The sequence below is a fragment of the Octodon degus genome, unplaced genomic scaffold (assembly GCF_000260255.1).
Source record: "Octodon degus isolate 3935 unplaced genomic scaffold, OctDeg1.0 scaffold00130, whole genome shotgun sequence".
In the NCBI taxonomy this organism is placed as follows: domain Eukaryota; kingdom Metazoa; phylum Chordata; class Mammalia; order Rodentia; family Octodontidae; genus Octodon; species Octodon degus.
This window is the reverse complement of record NW_004524706.1, coordinates 7,320,996-7,341,017: the sequence shown is the minus strand read 5'-3', so window position 1 is coordinate 7,341,017 and position 20,022 is coordinate 7,320,996. Positions and strand designations below refer to the sequence as shown.

The 20,022-nt window shown below is 49.4% G+C and overlaps 1 protein-coding gene across 1 annotated transcript; it reads left to right on the top strand.

Annotated features, from left to right (window-relative positions):
• Positions 1 to 3,369: 3,369 nt before the first annotated feature.
• On the top strand, positions 3,370 to 12,372 carry Hpcal4 (hippocalcin like 4). Its single transcript, XM_004641062.2, has 4 exons — positions 3,370 to 3,487; positions 8,951 to 9,120; positions 9,251 to 9,466; positions 12,111 to 12,372. Exons 2-4 carry the CDS (start codon positions 8,959 to 8,961, stop codon positions 12,306 to 12,308), a joined length of 576 nt encoding a protein of 191 aa, XP_004641119.1. The 5' UTR covers positions 3,370 to 3,487; positions 8,951 to 8,958; the 3' UTR covers positions 12,309 to 12,372.
• Positions 12,373 to 20,022: the final 7,650 nt, after the last annotated feature.

Sequence of the window (20,022 nt, the reverse complement as noted above, 5' to 3'; positions counted from 1 at the left end):
TGCCCAGAGGATGATGAGTACAGCCCTGTCCTGGCCCCCTCCCAGGTCAGGAGCACTTATCACTGTTGTCACTACTGTCAACTCTACTGTGTTGTGGGAATCCTATGTCTTGTTATCTGAAACCAAGAAGCTGTTTCAGGAGGTTGGACTTCACCTTTCTAACACCTTGGGAAATCAAAAATGAGTATTCCAATCCAAGGTTGTTTTACTTAAGAGCCTGAAGGATCAGGTTGGGGAGATAGCTCAGTGGCTTAAGCGCCTGCGTGGCAAGCATAAAGTCTCAAGTTCTATCCCTAGTACCATGAGGGGGGGGGAAGAGCCTAAAGGATCTTAAGGAGAACCAGTTTTGTGTACTGCCAAGGAGTGGGCCCTGAGCCAGACTGCTTGGGTTCAAATCCCAGTTCTGTAGATCCACTTGCTATGTGAACTTTGTGTAATCACTTAATTGTGTGTGCCTCAATTTCCTTTTCTGTTAAGTGGAAATAATAATAGTACCTGCCTCAGAGTTCTTCCAGGAAATCAGTTTGGTAATACATGTATATTTGGTCCCCTTTATCCACAGGTGATATGTTCCAAGACGCTCAGTGGATGCATAAACTGCAGATAATACTGAACCCTATCACTGAATGCATGTGTCATTTTATCTAAGCCACAACTTTTTACAGTTTGAGGTGTGAAAACAAAACTGGAAACGTTTCTTTTTTCTTCTTCACAATTTCATAGAACATCCATTCTTATTGTAGATCTTAACAATTGGCATACACTTTCCCATTCATTTTATTTATTTATTTATTTATTTATGTATTTATTTGCAGAACCAGGGATTGAACTCAGGCCCTTGGGCTTGCCAGGGAAGCACTTATTCTACTGAGCCACCTCCTCAGCCCTCCCTTTCCTTTTAAATCAAGAACTTTCATCTTTTTGCTTTAAAGGAAGCCTTCTGTGGCTTCTCTTCAGCATACCCAAACTGACAGCATCACTACTCTGGTTGTAGCTATTAGTGAGTAAAATAAGGGTTACTTGAACACAGGTACTATGATAGTCCTTCTTACTGACTAATGGGCAGGTAGTGTATACAGCATGGATACGCTGGACAAAAGGATGACTCATGTCCAGTCAGGAAGAAGGGATTTTTTTTTCTCCGAATGCCTTCAGGGCAAGTTTGGCTGGCTTGAGTTGTGGGGATCCAACCACAGCAACCTGAGCCTGACTGCTTTGTTGAAGCAGCCACTTAAAGAACTGAGCTAAGAGGCAGGCCCCTCAGTCAGGATGAAGGGATGGAGAGAAGTAGCATAAGATTTCATCATGCTACTGAAAACAGCACATAATTTTTTTTTTTCAGAACCGGGAATTGAACTCAGGCCCTTGTGTTTGCCAGGGAAGCGCTTATTTCACTGAGCCATCTCCCCAGCCCCTCATAATTTTAAACAGGGATTTTGTTTTTCTTTCTGGACCATGATTTACTTCAGGTAACTGAAATTATATAGCGTGGAATTGCAAATAAAAGGACTACTGCGAAGTTCTAAAATATAGCACATGGCACAGAATAAGCACTCAATATATGTTGGCTATTGTTGGGCTCAGGAGTACAAGTGGAGCTGTCAGATTCATGTCCATATAATTTTATCTTATCCCACGCTTTTTTAGTTCTCCTACCTAAAATCTTCCCCTGTTCCATGGAGTCTCTTGGGACAGTTCTGGTATTTTACAGTCTGGGAGGCCCAGAGTTAGAAAGGTCATGCTCATGGTCATGTACGGAATCACTGACAAAAGTGGCACTCCACATTAGGGTTACCACTTCCAGGAACCCATACTGTCTCCTCCACCTCTTTACTTGGAGTATAGTTAATTTAAGCAGTATAAGTTATGTCCATCTGTAGGCCCCATGAGTACAGAGCAGAGAAAATGCCTGGGAGTAGAAGAGTTAGGGCTGTTAAACGGCTGACCTACCTGGAAAGAAAGATACATGACGCCTCCAATCTCTGTTAGGGTCCCAGAGAAGAATCATATCCTGCAGCCAAGACAAAGGGCCAGTAATACCATTTCAAGGAAGAATGAATTAGTCCCTAAAGAAGAAGGATCACTGGTGCTTCCCAGGCCTGCCTGTCTGGGAGGTTCCAGCCCCAGTAGCCTCGCCTCCGCAGAGATCTTTGTATCCCTATCCCTATCCTCCTTGGTCCATTGCGCGCCCATCACTACAGTTGCTTCTTGGAAAGAAGCCCAGACTCCTCGCTATGCTCTGCTACATCCGCGATCCCATTCGACCAATCCCAGAGCGCCCCGCCCCTACTTTTGATAGATCTCTACAAGTCCCTCCCTCGCACGTGGCCGGGCCCAGGGATAGCTGCTCCCCTTTTGCCCCCAATCTGGCGTAAAAAGATTTCTTTCCTTTTCCACGCCTTGGGTAGGGAGCTCTCAGAGGTCTGTGTGATCTGGGCTGCCAGACTGGACTTTGGGGAGACCCCCGAATGCAAGGAGGAGGTGTTCCCGGGGCCCTGAAACCTTCCAGACCCGCTCAGTGTAAACCGCCAGGGGTTTGTGTCAACATCCGAGGCCGGAGACTGGCGGCGGCGGGGGACAGGCTCCATCCATGTGCCAGGAACACGGAAGGGTGGGGAATGGAGGGGTCCCTGTGGTCGGTGGATGGCTCCTTCTGGGGCAGAACCCAAGAGGTCTCCCGGGCCTCGGGAAACAAGGATGGGGCCTGTCTGGGAAAGGATCTGGATTAAGGGCTGGAGGGGTGGCTGGAGGGTGGGACTGGTGGAGGTGGGCTCCTCGCAGCTCCACTGCGTCCTGCGCGCGCACCCTCAAGCTCAGCTCCGCGGCGTAGGGGAGCGTGGGGGTGGGGGGTTGGTGGCGAAGGCCTGAGCTAACTAACTACCCCGACCCCTCTTCCCCAACCCTGGCCCTTAGCAGCTCCTTTGTCTCCCTCCAATATCGAGCAGGGATATTGGGGGAGGGTCTCATCTTGTGAGTCACCTCCTTTCCACCCCCACCATCGCTGGGGCCCTGGAAGAGAAAGCTTAGACTCGGTTGCGGGTCACCCGTTTCCATAGTAACGGTGCGATTGTTTTTGTGAATCCGCTTCAACCATCGGTACTTTTCACTGTAGACTGCGCATCGGAGTCTGAGCCTCAAGGCTGGGGTACAGGTGGGGGTAAAGCATACCCCCAAGCCCTGGCGACTCAGGGAAGGTCAGCGCGCGCGGGCGAGGCACGCTCCTTTAGCCAATCTACACTGCCCACCCCAGCCCCACCTGGAACCCCGCCTGCCACTCGGCCCAGTGGAACCAATCGGAGCCCATACTGGCCGGGATGGGGCGGGACTTATGCAAATCGTGTCGCCTCCAAGAGGCACTTAGTGATACCAGAGCTGGGAGGCGGCTCCGGCGCGGACCTTGGATTGCCCAGCCGCTGGCCCGCGAGCCCGTTTCTTCCTTGCCGCCACAGAGGCTCGGAGCCATCCAGCGACCAGCAAGCGGTCTCAGGTAATGCGGGTGGGGCTGGGCCCCTAGGGTCACCCCCTGGGCGGAGGCCCCGGATTCCTACCCCTCCACTTTCCCTTCCCATCCTCTTCTGCTCCTTGATCCATCGCTGACCCTTGGTTCGTCACAGGCACAACATTTAGCGACCCCGCCTCTGGGCAGGGGACCTCGACCTCAGGACGTCCCTGAGTCCAGCAGAAGAGGCAGAGCCACTTCCTTACCCCCAACTCATGGGGTAATAACCATTACTCAGCCTGCAGACCCCCCACCCCCACTCCGCACTTGGGGCTGGGGTGTAGCTGGTGTTCGAGGAGGCACAAGTCACCCTCCCTCGTGTTGCCTTTGGAGATGAGTAGCCTGCACAGCTCTGTGGCAGCCTCTACGTCCAGACAGCCTCCACCACAGCAGCAGTTTACTGCCCCTCACACCACCCAAAGACTGCCCCCACCTGCAGGGAGCCCACCGCCACTCACACCGTCCCCACTTCCGTTTCTAAAGCAGACTGGCTCACCGGCACACCTGAGGGAGCAAAGGAGGGACCCCTCCCCTCAGGTCCTGCCGGCAGACATTTGCTGCAGCACCTCCAGTGGCCCCCAGTATTAAACAGAGGCCCCGTTTTGAGCCTTTTTTATCCTGGTTGGAGGTTGAAGCAGGAACAGCCCTACTCCCAGGAAACACCCATACCTCATTAGAAGGTGCCCAGGCTCCATCCTCCACACCTCTTGCTCACTCTCCTCACAGCCAGAACACCAGGTCCTCTCGTTCCATCTCCCCGATCTTTCTTTTGTTTTGTTTTGTCCCAGATCTTTCTGATCCAACTCTCCACTCTGATAGTCACTCCCTCTCACTCTCATCTTCCTGCTGTCCCACAGGGACAGTGCTAAGCTCCATGTGGACCATGTTGCTCTTTTCCTTAAGGTGTCCTGAAGCTGGAAAGCAGAAGAGCTGGGTGCAAACATTTCTTTCTCTCTCTCTCTCTCGTTTCACAATACAGGGAAGGGGACAGGAAAGAGGGTGAACTGGTTGAAGTGATCTTGAACAGCCTTCCAACGCTGACATACTCTGGTATGATGACTGATTTGTGAAATCAGGTCCCTGAACCATTAAAACATTTCAGAGTAGAGGCCTAAGGAACTTCCATCCTCACGGAGGGGTTATTGATTCTTACCAGGCCTGGATGCAGGCCACCTCCTCCCACACACCTTGCCCTTTCCTTTTAGGACTCTCTTAGACCACCAGCCCACCCCTGGCATAGACAGCTCCAAATTGGAGATGGCCAACAGGGCTCACCCTTTGTCATTTCTCCTTAAAAAAAGGATAGGAAGACCTAGTTACTACTGCTGTTGCTGCTGCTTGGAGAACAGCAAAGGGAGGAGAGGAAAGAGAGAAAATCTCCTGACCAGGGAGCTATTGTCACCATGACAACCACCTCAGCACCAGCTCCTCTGAAGCTGGGCGAGGGTGTGGGATTATTGCCTCCTTCAGTCCCTCCCAGTCTCACTGCCACTTCTCCATTTGAAGCTCACAACCATGAGTGCTTCCAAAGACATTTCTGATTTTGTGCTTGGGCGTGGGCCAGTGACTTCTCAGCTGGAAGACAGCCCTTTAGAGGCCACAGCTCCAACAACATGCCCCTGGCTAGGTTCTGGCCTTCAATTTGCTGCAGATGGGCTCTAGTTGACCTTGGGTGAACCCTTCCTTTCCTTGGCTCAGAGTTCCATCATCTCCAAGAGGTGCACTAGAAAGAGAGCACAGATAAGCAAAACAGGGTGACATAGTTCCAAGGAGAAAAAGGGGGTGCTGGTCCTCTCATGTAACCTATGAAGAGACAACCACTGGACATGGTTGAACCCGAGGTACTTCTTTCATGTCTCTGCAGTGTGCTCTGTGCAGATGCAGAGGGCAGGGCTGGAGCCTGTGGATGACATCTGCATGAGAGCTACCTCAGGAACAATGGGCAAAGCACTTCTCTCACTGTCCAAGCTGCTTAAAAGTGTTTTGGATCACACTAGGAGAGGATAAGCTCCTTACCACTAAGTAGAAAGTCCCAGAGAACTTTCCTTGCCTTGGCCAGGGATTGAATGTAGAAGCCTCTTCTGCAAACCAAAAGCACCAGATGAGGGCCAGAGGGCTCCATGGCTGTGGGGGTTCCACTTCCCCGCCTTCCGTGGTCTACTGTCCTGAGTGCTAAACCCATCCTGCTGCTTGGCCACTGCCCAGGCTTGAAAAGGCTGAAAAACAAGCAGGTTTCAGCCAGGCCCTGAAGACTGAATGCAGCTTGGGTTGGCCCAGTAAAGAGAAGATGGCTGGGTTGAGGAAATAGCTAAAGAGGTAGGTGATGCAGGTTCTGTCTATGAGAAGCCTGACTCAAGAAGAATAAAGGGGAGCAATGAAAGGTGAGCCTACTTGTTGGATACCTTGAGACTAGATTCTAGAAAATTCTAAAGTTTCAGAGGGCTCAAGAGCATGCCTACTTCTTCCCTACATGGCAATCTCTGTGGGGTATGGAGAGGCATTCTGGAGGCACCGGGAAGTAAGAAGGAAGAGATTTCCTGCAACACAGATGAGCCTCATGGGCATTGGCCTTGCTTTGCAAGCAGAGCCCCAGGTAGATTTTAGCCCCATGGCTGTGCCGCTGGGCATAGACGTAGTAAAGATTCCAAGAGTGTTTCAAAAGAATAAACATTGGGACTTGATGGCAAGTTGAACCTGGGAGAAAAAGAGAGGGGAGATATAAAATAGTTTACAGATATTTCCCCCCAAAAAAACCCCCCAGGGATGAGGGGAAAAGGAAGGAGACAGTGGAGAGAGACAGATCCCCACAGGTTGAGGGTGGGTCTGGCTGTAGATAAGATTACTGGAGTACTAATGGCATCAGCACCAAGATGGATGTTTCTGGGTATCAGAGATCATGGCCTGGAGGCCAAGCAAGATGATCCCACTAAGGCCAAAAGGGAAATTAGAGCTGATCTTCTCAGAAGGGAAGTGGGGGTGGAGAAAGTCTGTGGTGAGCTAGAGTAGCCATAATAGATCACCATAAGAGGGTGGTCCAGGCAGGTGGTAGGAATTCAGCACGGGTGGTCTTTGGGTTCCCTCGCTGACCCTCTGGTCACCCTGAACCATGTTGTCTCTCAGTTTCACTTGTCACTCAAATAAGTGGATGACCTCAAAGGGCACCATCAGCTTTGACCTCTGACTAACAGTAGTAGAGGAGCTGAGAAGAAATAGAGAAGGCCTTGGCCTTGCTGAGTATGGGACCAAACAGAGACAGGGACAAAGCTGAGTTGGTGGGAGGGAGGCAACACAAGGAAGGAGGAGAATGGGGCAGGAGCTGAGGGCCACACACAGACTTGACAGCATGCGCGGAGACGTGTGCACACTGGCAGATTTTCAGTCTCAAACACTGACACCTTCCCACACAGACTCAGGCAACTGCACAAGAGACACGGGGAGAAGCTCTGCCTCCCCCAACACACACCTCTCTCTGCCTCTGGGCTCTCCTGCTTCCTTCCCAATACCCTGAGCCTGCAGAATCTTTAAATTTGGGTAAGGAGAAGCTGAGAACCCTGCCTCCTTTTGCCCATGGGCGTACCAGGGGTGCCTTTGACTCAGACTTCAGTGCAGCTCTCTGGGATTTTTCAACCCCAGGCTCCTGGAGATGGCAGGCCTCCCCACCTGCCAGCTCTCCTGAGGGAATGGGGTGCCTCACCCTATGGGGTTGGTAGGTGAGAAAGGATGTTGCCATTGCGCTGGTCCTTGATCTTCCTAATGGCCCTGTGGAGAAAGCTGAGGCCCGGAGATATCTTATAATTAACTGGAGGTTGCCCAGTGAAGGGTGGGGGAATGAAACTGTCCACACACTATCTGGTTATTCAACCCATGCCCGACAATAAGGGTTAGACGCCATACTGGCATCGGTGGCTGTGGATGTGTAACTCCTTTTACTAAAGAGCTTCCTAAGGGTCAGGGAGATGGCTCAGTAGAATAAGTGCTTCCCTGACAAGCTCAAGAGTCTGAGTTCAATCCCCGATTCCACAAAAAAATAATTAAATAAATAAAGAGCTTCCTTTTTCATAGTATCTTGAGGGCAGTTTACCCACAGTGGGAGCTTGGACCCTCTAAAGAAACTCTAGGTAGGTAAAAGGCATGCCCCAAACTGTGTCCTGGGAAACCCAGGCTTCATGATCCCCAACATTTTCTCTGACACAGGTTATTTGAGGGGCTGAGGACTGATTTGACCCCTCCTCCCTAGCAACATCCACTCTATTCATTCAGCCCCAAGTCTGAATATCTGCGTCAACCTTTTTCCCACTCACACCCTAACACTCAGTCAGTCACTAAGCCCTCTCCTAGGATGTCTCTGTCCATCCATTTCTCTTGATAGCCCCTGTCCTGAAATCATCATCATCTGTCATCTAAACTGTGTAACAGCTTCTTCCCTGCTCTGCTCACCTGCCCTCACCAAGTCATTTTGCACATTAGCCAAAGGAAAAATTCCCTACATGCATTGCTCTCTCTGGCTCCCCAGCACCAAGATTAGGGCCTGGCACGATGCAAGTATCCTGAAATATCATGGAATCAAAGCTTGAGAGCCTTTGCCTAAAAAAACCCAGGTTCTGTTCTCTGTGGGTACTTGGCATGAATTGGAGACCTGCTGTAGTCAGCCATCCACCTTTTTGGCCCAATTATGAGTTCCTGCAAGTTGGTTTGTGTTGGCTTGTCTCCATCCATAACTCGGGGCCTGGCACATAGTCAGCCTCAATAAATACTTTGGAAATGAAGGGGTTAATCAAAAGCATATTGCACTCAGAGTCATCTGTGCTCTAGGCTAAGATCCTACTTATGCACAGAAAGGAGGGAGGCAAGTTCCTACTGGAGTGGCTAGAAAGGTGTCAAGAGGCAGTGTCAGGGAGACACACAGGAAATCTTCTGGTCCGAGCAGGAGAGGAGTCTGCCCAGGACATAGGGACGGCAAGCAGAAGGCCCTGCAGAGCAGAAAGGGAAGTGGAAGCTTTGTGCTACAGGGCTGGGGAGCTATGGAAGGTGGAAGAGAAGAGGTGAGGGTGGAGGTCATGGCCTGCTGCAGCTCAGGTCACCAAGAGGGTCAGCTGAGATCTGGAAGGCTGGAAATCCGTTGACCTGGGGAGTCTTCTCAGGGTACAGGGTGTTGGGGGAGGCACTGTTATGACACAAAGTATGGGTATGGGGGTATGCTCTGTGTAGGGGGACATGGACCAGGGCTCCCTGTGGAAAGGGGGAGTGAAGGCCAGAGCCCTGCTGTACCCTGGTGGGGCTTGTTGGGCTGCGTGGCCAGGGGAGGGGACCCTGGTGATAAAGGGGATCCTGGCTAGGAAGTCAGGCACCCCATGGAAGGGTGTGTTGTGGTGGGGTGAGGGAGGGGCACGGGGAATTTTGCTAAGATGAGGACCTTGGCTGGGCAAACTGAGGGAGCTCCCTGTCTTTCAGGCCTTGCCATGGGGAAGACCAACAGCAAGCTGGCCCCCGAGGTGTTGGAGGACCTGGTGCAGAACACGGAGTTCAGCGAGCAAGAGCTGAAGCAGTGGTACAAAGGCTTCCTGAAAGATTGTCCCAGTGGCATCCTCAACTTGGAGGAGTTCCAGCAGCTCTATATCAAGGTGGGCACAGGTGCTCCCACAGGGCCAGAGGGGTGGGATAGGCACCCAAGAAATAGGGGATGTGGGGGGCAGACAGCCAGGCAAGGGGAGGCGAGGCTGATTTGGGCCCTATGCCTGCACTCTGCCTCAGTTCTTCCCCTATGGTGATGCCTCCAAGTTTGCGCAGCATGCTTTCCGCACCTTCGACAAGAATGGCGATGGCACCATCGACTTCCGGGAGTTCATCTGTGCCCTGTCGGTCACCTCCCGCGGCAGCTTCGAGCAGAAGCTCAACTGGGCCTTTGAGATGTATGACCTGGATGGTGACGGGCGCATCACACGTCTTGAGATGCTGGAGATCATCGAGGTGTGCAGGGAAGGGGGGCCCAGGCCTTGGGAGCTCCTGCTATGCCCAGTTCTCCCCACCCAGGGTCCAGTGACCACTGCAGGCCTTGGGCTGTTTTAACTAAGGGATAGCCACTGTCAGAAGCCTCATTTTATACACAAGGAAAAGGTAGCAAATGTCAGCTTATGATTCCAAGCAAGGGAGCCTGACTCTGGATCCTAAGGGTTTGTGTTGTTAGTGTTATTTTGTTGCATCCTGGTTTTGGTTTTTTGAGATAAGATCTTGCTTTGTTGTCCAGGCTAGCTTTCATCTCATGATCTTCCTGCTTCAGTCTTCCCAGTGCTGGGATTACAGGCCAATACCACCAGGTTCAGTTCAGTTTACATTTTTAATTTATTCATTTTTTAGGCTTAGTAAATTTTGACTGTTTGCTACATGCCAGGTACTGTTCAGAGTTCCTGCTTTCATCCAGGCATGGTGATGAACCCTTGTAATCTCAGCACTCAGAAAGCTGAGGCAGGAAGATTCCTGTAAGTTTGAGGCCAACCTGAACTACACAGTGAGACCTTGTCTCAAAAAACAAACATGCAGGGTTGGGAAGATAGCTCAGCAGTCTAAGCACCTGCCTTGAAGTGCAAGGACCTGAGTTCCATCCCTGGTACCACATGCTATACAGGGCCTGGCACCCTAGGTGTGCTGTGCAGGCCACAAAACCAGGCATGGTGACACATGCCTATAATCCCAGCTCTGGGGAGGCTGAGACAGTAGGATCACAACAGATCTGAACTGTGTAGTGAGATCCTATTACAAATAAATACATAAATAATTTTTAAAAAATATGCGAACAGGGGCTGGGGAGATGGCTCAGTAGAATAAGCGCTTCCCTGGCAAGCGCAAGGGCCTGAGTTCAATCCCCAGTTCCACCAAAAAAACAACAATAACAACAGCAAAAAAAAAAAAAAAAAAAAAAAAAAAAAAAAAAAAAACATGCAAACAAAATCATCTTAAAGAAAAAAAATTCTTGCTTTCAGGAGGATTCCTTCTAGTGAAAAATTGGGCCAGCCAAATAGCTCAGCAGATTAAAGAGCCTGCAAACAGGCATAGGGGCCGGGGATTCTATCCCCAGGCGTGCTGTGCCAGCCCCACCCCCAGGGCATTGAGACTGGGTGTGGTGGTATGAGCCTGTAATCCCAGCACTTGAGAGGCTGTAAACAGGAGAATCACTACAAGTCCAATTTAGTAGTGAGACCCTGAACACCCTGTATACCCTTCCCTAAAATACAAAAAGAAAAAGTAAACAAATTAAACCTAATGCCTTGTTGATCAGGACTATGAAGAGGATAAGCAGAGTAGGGAAAGAGGGAGCTATAGGCCGTGCATGGTGCCACACACCTGTGGTCCCAGCACTCAGGAGGCTGAGGCAGGAGGATCAAGGTGAATTCAAGACCAGCGTGGGCTACAAAGTGAGCTCAAGGCCAGCCTGAACTGCATAGTGAGACCATCTCAAAAAGAAAAAAAAAAAAAAAAAAAAAAAGTGAGCTGCAGCTTGAATCAGGCAAGGAGCTAACCTGAGGCCTGTGCAAAGGGAGCACGAAATGCAAGTGAGACTGTGTTCACAAGGTTCAAGGAGTAGCCAGCAGCCAGGTTAGTAGGAGAGAAAGGAGCTGAGGGGAGAGTGACTGGAAGGTGGTCTAGATGGGAGCAAGAGCCCAACACTCAGCCTCTCAGACTGGGGGAAAAGCTTTGAGTTCGTTCTGAGTGTGGAGAACAGTTGAGGGCTGCAGGCAGGGAGTGCTGGTAGAGGGATAGAAAGTGGAGGGGATGGAATTGATTGCCACAGTTAGCTGGGGGAGTGGACACAGAGTGTGAGAAGGAGGGGAGGTAAAAATGACATCCGGGCTTGTGGTTTGAACAACTGGCAGAATAGGAGAGCTGCTTGCTGAGACAGAACTCTGGAGGAGGCGCAGGCGGGAATGACGAGTTGGATTTGAGATGTAATTACTTTGAAGTGCTTGTTAATACTCAGTCTTTTGGGGCCAGGGAGATAACTCAGTAAAATAAGTGCTTGCCTGGCAAGTGCAAGGGCCAGAGTTCAATACCCAGTTCTACAAAAAATCAAAAACAAAAACCCTTTATTAAAAAAAAGGGGGGGTGCTGGTGAGATGGCTCAGTGGTCTAAAGCACCTACTTAGAACAAGCTTAGCAAAGCACAGGTACCACGGTTCAATCCCCCAGCACCACATGCCAGCCAGCCCTGCCCCCTGGTGGGCTGAGCTGCCCCCCACACACACACATATATACACATATAATTTTTTTTTAAAGTGTTTTTTTTTTTTTTTTTTTTTTTTTAGTGTATTTGGTACAAGGTCTCACTACACAGCTTAGACTCGTAATGATCCTCCTGTTTTCAGCATCCCCAGCTCTGGGATTACAGGCGTGCTCCAACCATGCCTTGTCTTGGTGGCTGGCTCAGCTTGCCCAGGGGTGGGGCCAGTGCAGCATGTGGTGCCAGGGATCAAACCCTGGTCCCTGTGCTTGCCTAAGCAGGCACTTAGTCTATCACCTTCCAGGATTCTTCCCCCCTACTCCCAGATCCCTCAGATTCTCCCTTGATCCTCTCTGCCTTTTGTGGGTGCTCACACCTTCCTCCATACCCCCACCCCAGGCTATCTACAAGATGGTGGGCACTGTGATCATGATGCGGATGAACCAGGATGGGCTCACACCCCAGCAGCGTGTAGACAAGATCTTCAAGAAGATGGACCAAGATAAGGATGACCAGATCACACTGGAAGAGTTCAAGGAGGCAGCCAAGAGTGACCCATCTATTGTGTTGCTGCTGCAGTGTGACATGCAGAAGTAGAGGCTGGTGAGGGGCAGGGCCCCTGGCCAGGAGGGGAAAGGCCACCTCCCAACCCGATGACCTCTCTGGCTGGCCCTTCCCTAAGGGGAGGGACCCTGTAGCCTCACTCTCCAGTCCACCCTGTCCACTTCCCAAGCCATTCCTCCCCTTAGTCAAGTTCCCTGAGGGGCCACCTCAGCCTGTAAAAGAGACAGGCCCTTGGATATCCTGTCATCTAGCCCCACTCCTGGCCCTGGTCCAGAGCCAACATCCATGGGCCATAGGGGAGTTGGCTTTCACCCTGAAAGGCAGGGTTGGGGGTGGGTGGGTTCTGCTTTGAAATCTTGTTGTTCCTGGGATTGTGCTTTATGGAATAGAGTCCCTCAGAGCCCCAAAGGGCCAAATTGGGTCAGTCTTTTCTTAAGGATTCAGATCCCTTAAAAGTGGTCTGTGCCCTGCCCCCTCGACTCTACCTGGCCTCTCTGGCCTACAACCTATGGAGTGTTATTCAGTCCATTCTTCTGTCAATGTTTATTGAGCATCTATGTAATACCAGGCACCTCTAGGTGCTGAGAATATGGTGGTTTACAAGACACATTCCATGCCCTTTGGAAGCTCATGAAAGGGCAACTTCCGGTGGTCAGGGTCTCAAAGAGAGTTGTTGCTCCCAGCTGAGGAGAAGGGGAAGGAAGCCTGGCTGGATTGAAAAGAGCTATCAGAGTCTGCCAGCTAGCTCCACCTAAGTAAAAAGAACTTGGATGTTTAGGGTCCATATGAATGGAAGTTTTAAGAAAAATGAAAATCTATGTAATATTTATTTTTTAGTACCCTCTAAAAGAGCTAAAATCATTTTATTAGGTTAGAATATTAGATATACTCTATATTACTTGGTTTCTTATAAAAATGATTAAGTAAATATAGAAAATGCTAATTTTGAGAGGGGGGAAAAGAGATGTTAAGGGGAAGAAATACCACTTGATCCAATCTAACAGAAAATCCTTTGATGGGGGGAGTCAGGCTGAGTCCTGAGCTGTGGTCAGCAGCAGTTTTTGCTGCTTCCTTTTTATTACCTTTTTCCGTTCAACAAGTGACTGTCTACTGCACAGTTTGGGTGCTGACTTGAGAGGCAGAAACAGCAAGGTTTACTAGGAGTGAGACAAGTGTATATTCCACACATTGGTGGTTTGTTTCTGAGTTTGGTTTGGTTTCTGGGATGGGTCCATTCATTCACTGCCTCAGATACAGAAGGAGCTAGAAGAGACGGACCACCTGGCTACTGATTAGGCTCCCAGGATGCACTCATAGACCAGATTCCTCAAACTGTGCTGGGCATGCTCCATTTGAAAGGCTTTTCCTAACCCCCAGTCCTAGATCTGCACCACCCTAGTACACTGGGTTTCCTTTCTGGTTTTTGAGTCTATGAACTCTATGGCTGCATGCTTTGACTGCCAGAAAAATTCATCCTGCTTCTTCATCAAATTGTTCCCTTTACTTTCTCCTGTACTTGTAATCAGACATTAGCTTTGATGTGCAGTGCCCGTTACTTCCTCTTGAACTGTTGGTGAAAACAGTCTAGTATGTGGGTGCTGCCCACCCAGGGTGGGAGTAGGGAAAGGCTGCAGAGCCAGGGCATGTGACGGTGGGAAGTGCAGCTTGTCCCTGACTTCCTAATGCTCACCTGTTCTGGCTCTCTGCAGGTAGAAATGAGCACGCTGACCTATGGTCCCAAGCTCTCTTGGGTCTTTCTTCTTGTGACCCTTGGAGGTAGCAAGTTCACTGGGTTGCCACCTTGTTCTGTCCTGCCTATAACCAAACCATGTGATGAGGCTGGAGATCTCATATCTGCAGACAGTAACTAGCAGGGATTTGTCTAGTAATACCTCAAAGATGTTCCACTGCTCTCAGGAACTGGGTATTAAGTGTGTCTTGCACTGTCAATCAACACCACAGATATATAAATGCCCAACACTCTGCCTGAATCTTCTGGTGAAGGGCTTTTTACTAATTGGGGTTCCTTCCCCCAAAATATTGCAACAGGCTTAACTCCTAGTCTCAGAATTTCATGACTTTCAAGGGTTTTCTTTCTGCCCTGTCTCATTTGATCCTCATAGCTCAGGGAGACAGGGATTTTCATTATCTTTCTCCAGATTCGGAAGCTGCAGTTCAGAGAAAGGGGAGTCCCTTGTTCAAGAGCACATAGTCAGGAAGTGATACAATGCCAAGACTTGAACCTAAGGCTCACTAAGAGAATTCTCTTTCTTGCTCATTTCTGTGTCTGATTTGTCAACTGCGGGTTAAGTGAAGTTGGTTTTCATCTTCTGTAAGCTTCCTGCTAAGAAGTTCCTGAAGCTAAGGTCTTCCAAAAAGGAATAGAGGCTCAGTTGGAGTTCCCTACATTTTCAGGCATCCTGTGTTTGGCTTCTGCACAGTGCTGTTGATGGGCCAATGCTGTCCTTAAAGACATCTGACTCAGAACCCTGGAAAGCATCTTGCATTGTCTTTACTGTCTTCATCCCTAAGAGAATGATTTTGGTTTTTGCAAGTTGGCAGGCAAGCCCTACCAATGAGAGCGTGCTTCATCACTTCAGGCTTCTGGACACATACCCACCCATGGATAATATTTGGTGGTCAGGTCAAGGTTTGGACGCAAATGCAAGGCCAATCTGAGACCATCTTCTCACAAAAGATGGCCTGGGTGGGGACAGGTAGGCCAGGCTTTGCTCCCACACTCTTTTGGGTATCACACAGACTGTGTACCCATGAGCCCATGTGGTAGAGCACAAGAGAAGAGCAGGCCTCCTATCTCAGCTCCAGGTCAGAGGGACTTGCCACCAAGCAGAGATTTATGGACGCCTTGCACAGACACAAAAATATTCAGACAGTGAAGTCACTGATACAGCCCAAGTCTACTTTGAAATTTTGTATCTTCTTGCAGTAACTCTGAATTATGAGGCTTCATAATCTGCCTTCTCATATATCCTGTCCTCATTTCATCTTTTTGGGCTAATTGGTGGGACTTTTAATTTTTATCTGTAAATGTCATCAGCACAGGCTCCTTTGGGTAGCCATCCAGTCCTCTGAACTGTAGAACTGTAACTTAAAAATAAAAAAAAAAAGTTTATAGTAAAGACACCAAATCCTTTCCTTTGTCTGGCAATGGTGGAATCCCTGGAGATAGAAAACCACCCTGCTACAGAGAGAAAGGTAGCATGGGTATAGAAAGAATAAGGGAAGGAGCTGGTGTTTCTAGGCAGGTTATCAAACTGACATTGTGAATATTTTTACGCAGAAAGTTTATTAAAGTAACAAATATTTCCTGGAGATCCACCCTGGGTGAGGCTTTGTGTTGATTTTAGAGATCACTGTAGAGACAAGAATTCATTTCTTACATATTTTATTCATTATTCTTGAAAAAGGAAATCCTTCAAATCTTCAATTTAAGACTCTCAGAAAAAGATAGGATTTTCTATCTGAAAATTTCAGGGTTTTCTTTGTATCTCTGCCACAGTATGGGGGCAGGATAGGGCATCCAGGTGTGGCCCCCTTCTACTAGGCACAAGCTGGCCAGACCCAGGGCGGCAGCAGCAGCAATGTGGCCTAGGGAAGCTAAGGGGCTGGGTGGCATGGGGGCCCCAACTCACCAGAGTTCCCTGGTGTCACCCCCATCTACTGAAAATGTGCTACTTCTAGCTATGCCCACAGTGACTGTCCTCACTGCCCACCCCTGTGCCATGTGGTGTGTGTGTGTTTCCCACTGACAATGAATAAAAGATGTGACTGTGCTGAGACCTCTGTTCTTCCTGCTGGGTGGGGGCTGGGGTGAGGGCAATAGAACTCTATGCATCCCATACAGTGGGGACACCTCAGCCATCTCCTTGGGACCAAAGTCTTTGTCCTAGCAAGGATTTTGGTCACATGGCACAGGAACACACTTGGATCAAAGAAAGAGGGGAGCAGATCATAAGGAGGCTGGAGGTGGAAAATCAGGAAAGGCTGGGTCTCAAGAGAATGGGGCTGGCCCTCTTAGCTGTGGCTCATGGGCTCTTCTCCCATAGGCAGCGTCTGCATCTGTGTCCAGGCCCGTGGCTTCTCCTCAGAGGTCCTTAGTTTCCCTGCACAGAGTGACTGTATCTCCATTCCTGCATGAAGGCATGACAGTGACAGACATTTCTACTCTGTCATTTAGTTCTAGTTCTCAAGCTCAGGACCTATTTGGATTGGCTTAGTTTTGGGGATGGTCCTTGGTCAGGCATCTGCTCTTGATCCAACCATCTGAGCCAGACTGGACACAACTCAGCATTTCCCCCAAAAGGAAGCTAATGGCAGCAGTATGGCATGGTGACTGAGTTTTTCTCTCTGTCCAGTGGAAGATATCACAAGAGCCCAAACACGGGGCCAGTGGCCAGTAGAAAGAAAAGCTAAGAGCCAGGGAGACATTTAGTTCATATGCTGTACTTTGTACAAATTAGGAAAAGGTACAACCAGGGATGGTGGCACATGGCCTATAACCCCAGCACTTCAAGTGATTGAGGCAGGAGAACCACAAGTTTAAATTCAATGAGGGCAATTTAGCAATGTAGTGGGGCCATGTTTCACAAGTTTTTTAAAAGGGCTGTGGATATAGTTGAGTGTGAAGGCCCTGGTTGGAATCCTTGGTACAAGGAAAAAAAGAAGGAGGAAAGAGAAGGGGAAAAAAAAATACTCTTGGAGTGGAAGCAACCCCACAAGTATGCAGTTAGGCAGTGAGTGGCACCTTTGGGTTATTTAGAAAAACATACCCCTGTTTCTGTACCAGTGCAGCCCCACCTGCCCTGCTTGTTCCACCATCCATAGGACTGAAGCCCTGAGACCCCTAAACTGGCCCAGCTGTGCAAGAATAGGTGAGGGGATGAAGTGCTCCTGAGGAGCTGCCAGAGGTACCTGCTTCTTTCTGAAATGCTTGATTGCTTCTACAAGGGTTTCCTCAAGGACACCTGGAGGGGGCAGCTCCCTTGGCAGGAAGCAATTAATACCAGAGGAAGGAGGCTGACGGAGCCTCAGGGTAACCATCAACCCGAGGAGGTGACTCAAAAGCCTGAGAACTCCAGGCTGCTCTCCCTAGCTGACGCCACTCGGCACAGGGCAGGCGGTATGGACCCACCTCCTGCCGCGGCAGGTGCAAGCAGCATGGGTTGCCTTCCCACCCCCCATCTTGGGGTCCCTCGTATCTTTTGCCCAATCACATTGGTCCACCTCCTATGCTCAGCTTTGCTCTCTGTCTGGTCTCACTGCCACCACGAAGCTAGAGCAATCTTCTCTGAGTACACTCCTGACATACCAGCTATGCAAGAGCTCACTTGGCCCTCAGTGTAATCTGCCCCTAAAATGTCCCTCAAGGCCCTCAGTGATTGGCACTCACTGGCCCCAAAACCTTGCTCTTGGTCTCACATCACCCCTCGAACCTGCGCTTGAACCACCTTGAATTATCCTCTTCTTCTTCTATCTTCCTGCATTTTCCTAAGGACTTGCTTGGGCCTCTAAAATTGTGCACAACAGGCCATTGCCCTTCCTTAGGCCACATATTCCCCTGACCCAGTGGCTTGTACTCTGTGAAGCTCTTGACTGACCCCTCCTGCACACACTGTCTATCATAGTAGAGCACATATAAGGGATTTTCGTTTTATTTTGTTTTGTGGCACTGGGGATTGAACCCGGGGCCATCAGCCTAAGCTACGTTCCCAGTTCCCTTTTTTGGGAGAGGGTCTCACTTAGTTGCTAAATTGCCCAATGTTTGAATTTTCAGCCCCCCCCCCCGCCTCAGTTTCCAAATACTAGGATTACAGGTGTATGTCACTATGCCTAACTATATCCCCACTTTTTAAGACAAGGGAATAACAGCTCAGTGACTGGTAAATTTGGAACTTGAACTCAAGTCTCCCAACATGACTTTCTGAGCCATGGAAGGGGACCCAGATCAGATTGTGAAAAGGGGAAGCAGAAAACCAAAAACTCTGGGCTTCAGAGGAGGATCCTGCCTGGTGGTGGTGGGGATCAGTAAAGAGCTGAGGGAAGAGATGTATTTGTGGAGGGTGTGGCATCTGCTTTGGACTTTTATGAATGCCAGCCAACAAGAGCAGACATACACAGGGTGGCCCAGGGAATAGTTGAGGTGTGGGATCTCTTTCCAGTTTACTTCTCTGAAGAAATGCCAAACTTGGAGGGAAAGTGCTGGCTAGAACCCAAGAATACAGAGCCAGGGAACCCCTGCACCCAGCCTGCTCTCAGGAAGTTGAGGCAAGTCAGAGAGGGACAGCCAGAAGCCCAGAAAGATGGAAAGAACTGCTGAGGATCCAGTTCTCTAACCCTTCCAAAAAAAAGCCCAGGGAAAGCTCTTTCTGGGCAGGCTTCCTTGGTGGCATGTCTGTGTGAATAAAGGGAAATGTGTTAGTCATCATCTTTGGTTACAGGTGAGCAAAATCTAACTCACATGAGTTTAAGCAAAAAGAGAGGCTTATTGGCTTGGCTCATGTAACTGGGAAGTTCCTGCCCTGTTGGATTACAGGCTCTGTGTTCCACTTTCTCCCTCCTTGCTTCCGCCTTTTTCTCTATGACCTGGTTGTCCTCCAGATGGACTTCTTCCATGTACTCTCACTGACACAGGGAGAGATGGGCCCCCAGTTCACATCATCCCAAATTAATGACCCCAGAGGAAAAAAAGCCAAATATCCCCAGCATCCTTTGTGAGCACCCAGAGATGGTTACACCATCATCCCTGGACCAGACACCATGTCTAGGGAAACAATTGGTCAGGTCTTGGTCATAAGAGTACTCCTTTGCCAGGGAGGCAGGGAGGCAGAGCTTATTACTGGAAGAGGTTGGGAAAGGTAGGTTGGTCAAGCAAAACCCACAGCTACTAACTTCCTTCTGTGAGACCTTTGTTGAAACCATGTGAGGAAAGCCATGGAAAGCAGGTATGTCAGTTGGCTCATTCTGCTAATAAAGACTTTCTCCCCCACTTCTGCTTGACATTCTGTATGACTGCAGCCTGCTCATGTGCACTTGGGTCTCTTGGGAGCCAATAATATTTCACAGCATCCCCAGTCATTTTTGAGGTTGACTACCCAGACCCTATTTCCCAATTTAAAATTCGTTAGGAATTGGAATTTTGTGGGCCCACATCATCTCTTCAAGCCAGCTTCATAGGTGAGAGCTACTGAGTGTGGGATGGTTCATCTTTGTGTCAAGTGCCATCCCCTACAAAATAACCACTCTAAACATTTTCTCCAAGTGACTACATCTTTTTCTATGAGGAAACTGTGAATAATCAACCTCTACCTAGACTTTTAAATTGTTATTGCTGTGTGACAATCTATCTCAAAATTTAGTGCTTAAAACAAGATTAATTTGTCACTTTTTATTACATGAGTTGGCTGGGCTCAGCAGGAAGGTTTTAGTGCTCCTATTGGCTGGAGTCACATAGCTGCACTATACTGGGAGTGAGCCCTGAGCTGGAACCAAAATGGCCTCACTCATGTGTCTGACAACTGGTCTTGAGAGCCACCTGGGGAAGCTCAATTCTCCTCCACTGGGTCTCCTCCTCCTCCTTCATCTTCCTCCTTTTCCTCCTCCTTGTGCTTGAAATTGAGCTCAGGGCCTCACACATGTTCAGCACAAGCTCTACCCCTGAGCTACACCTCAGCCCCTTTCCTGGTTTCTTACCCTGCAGGGCTTCATCTCACCATGTGGCCTTTTCTAT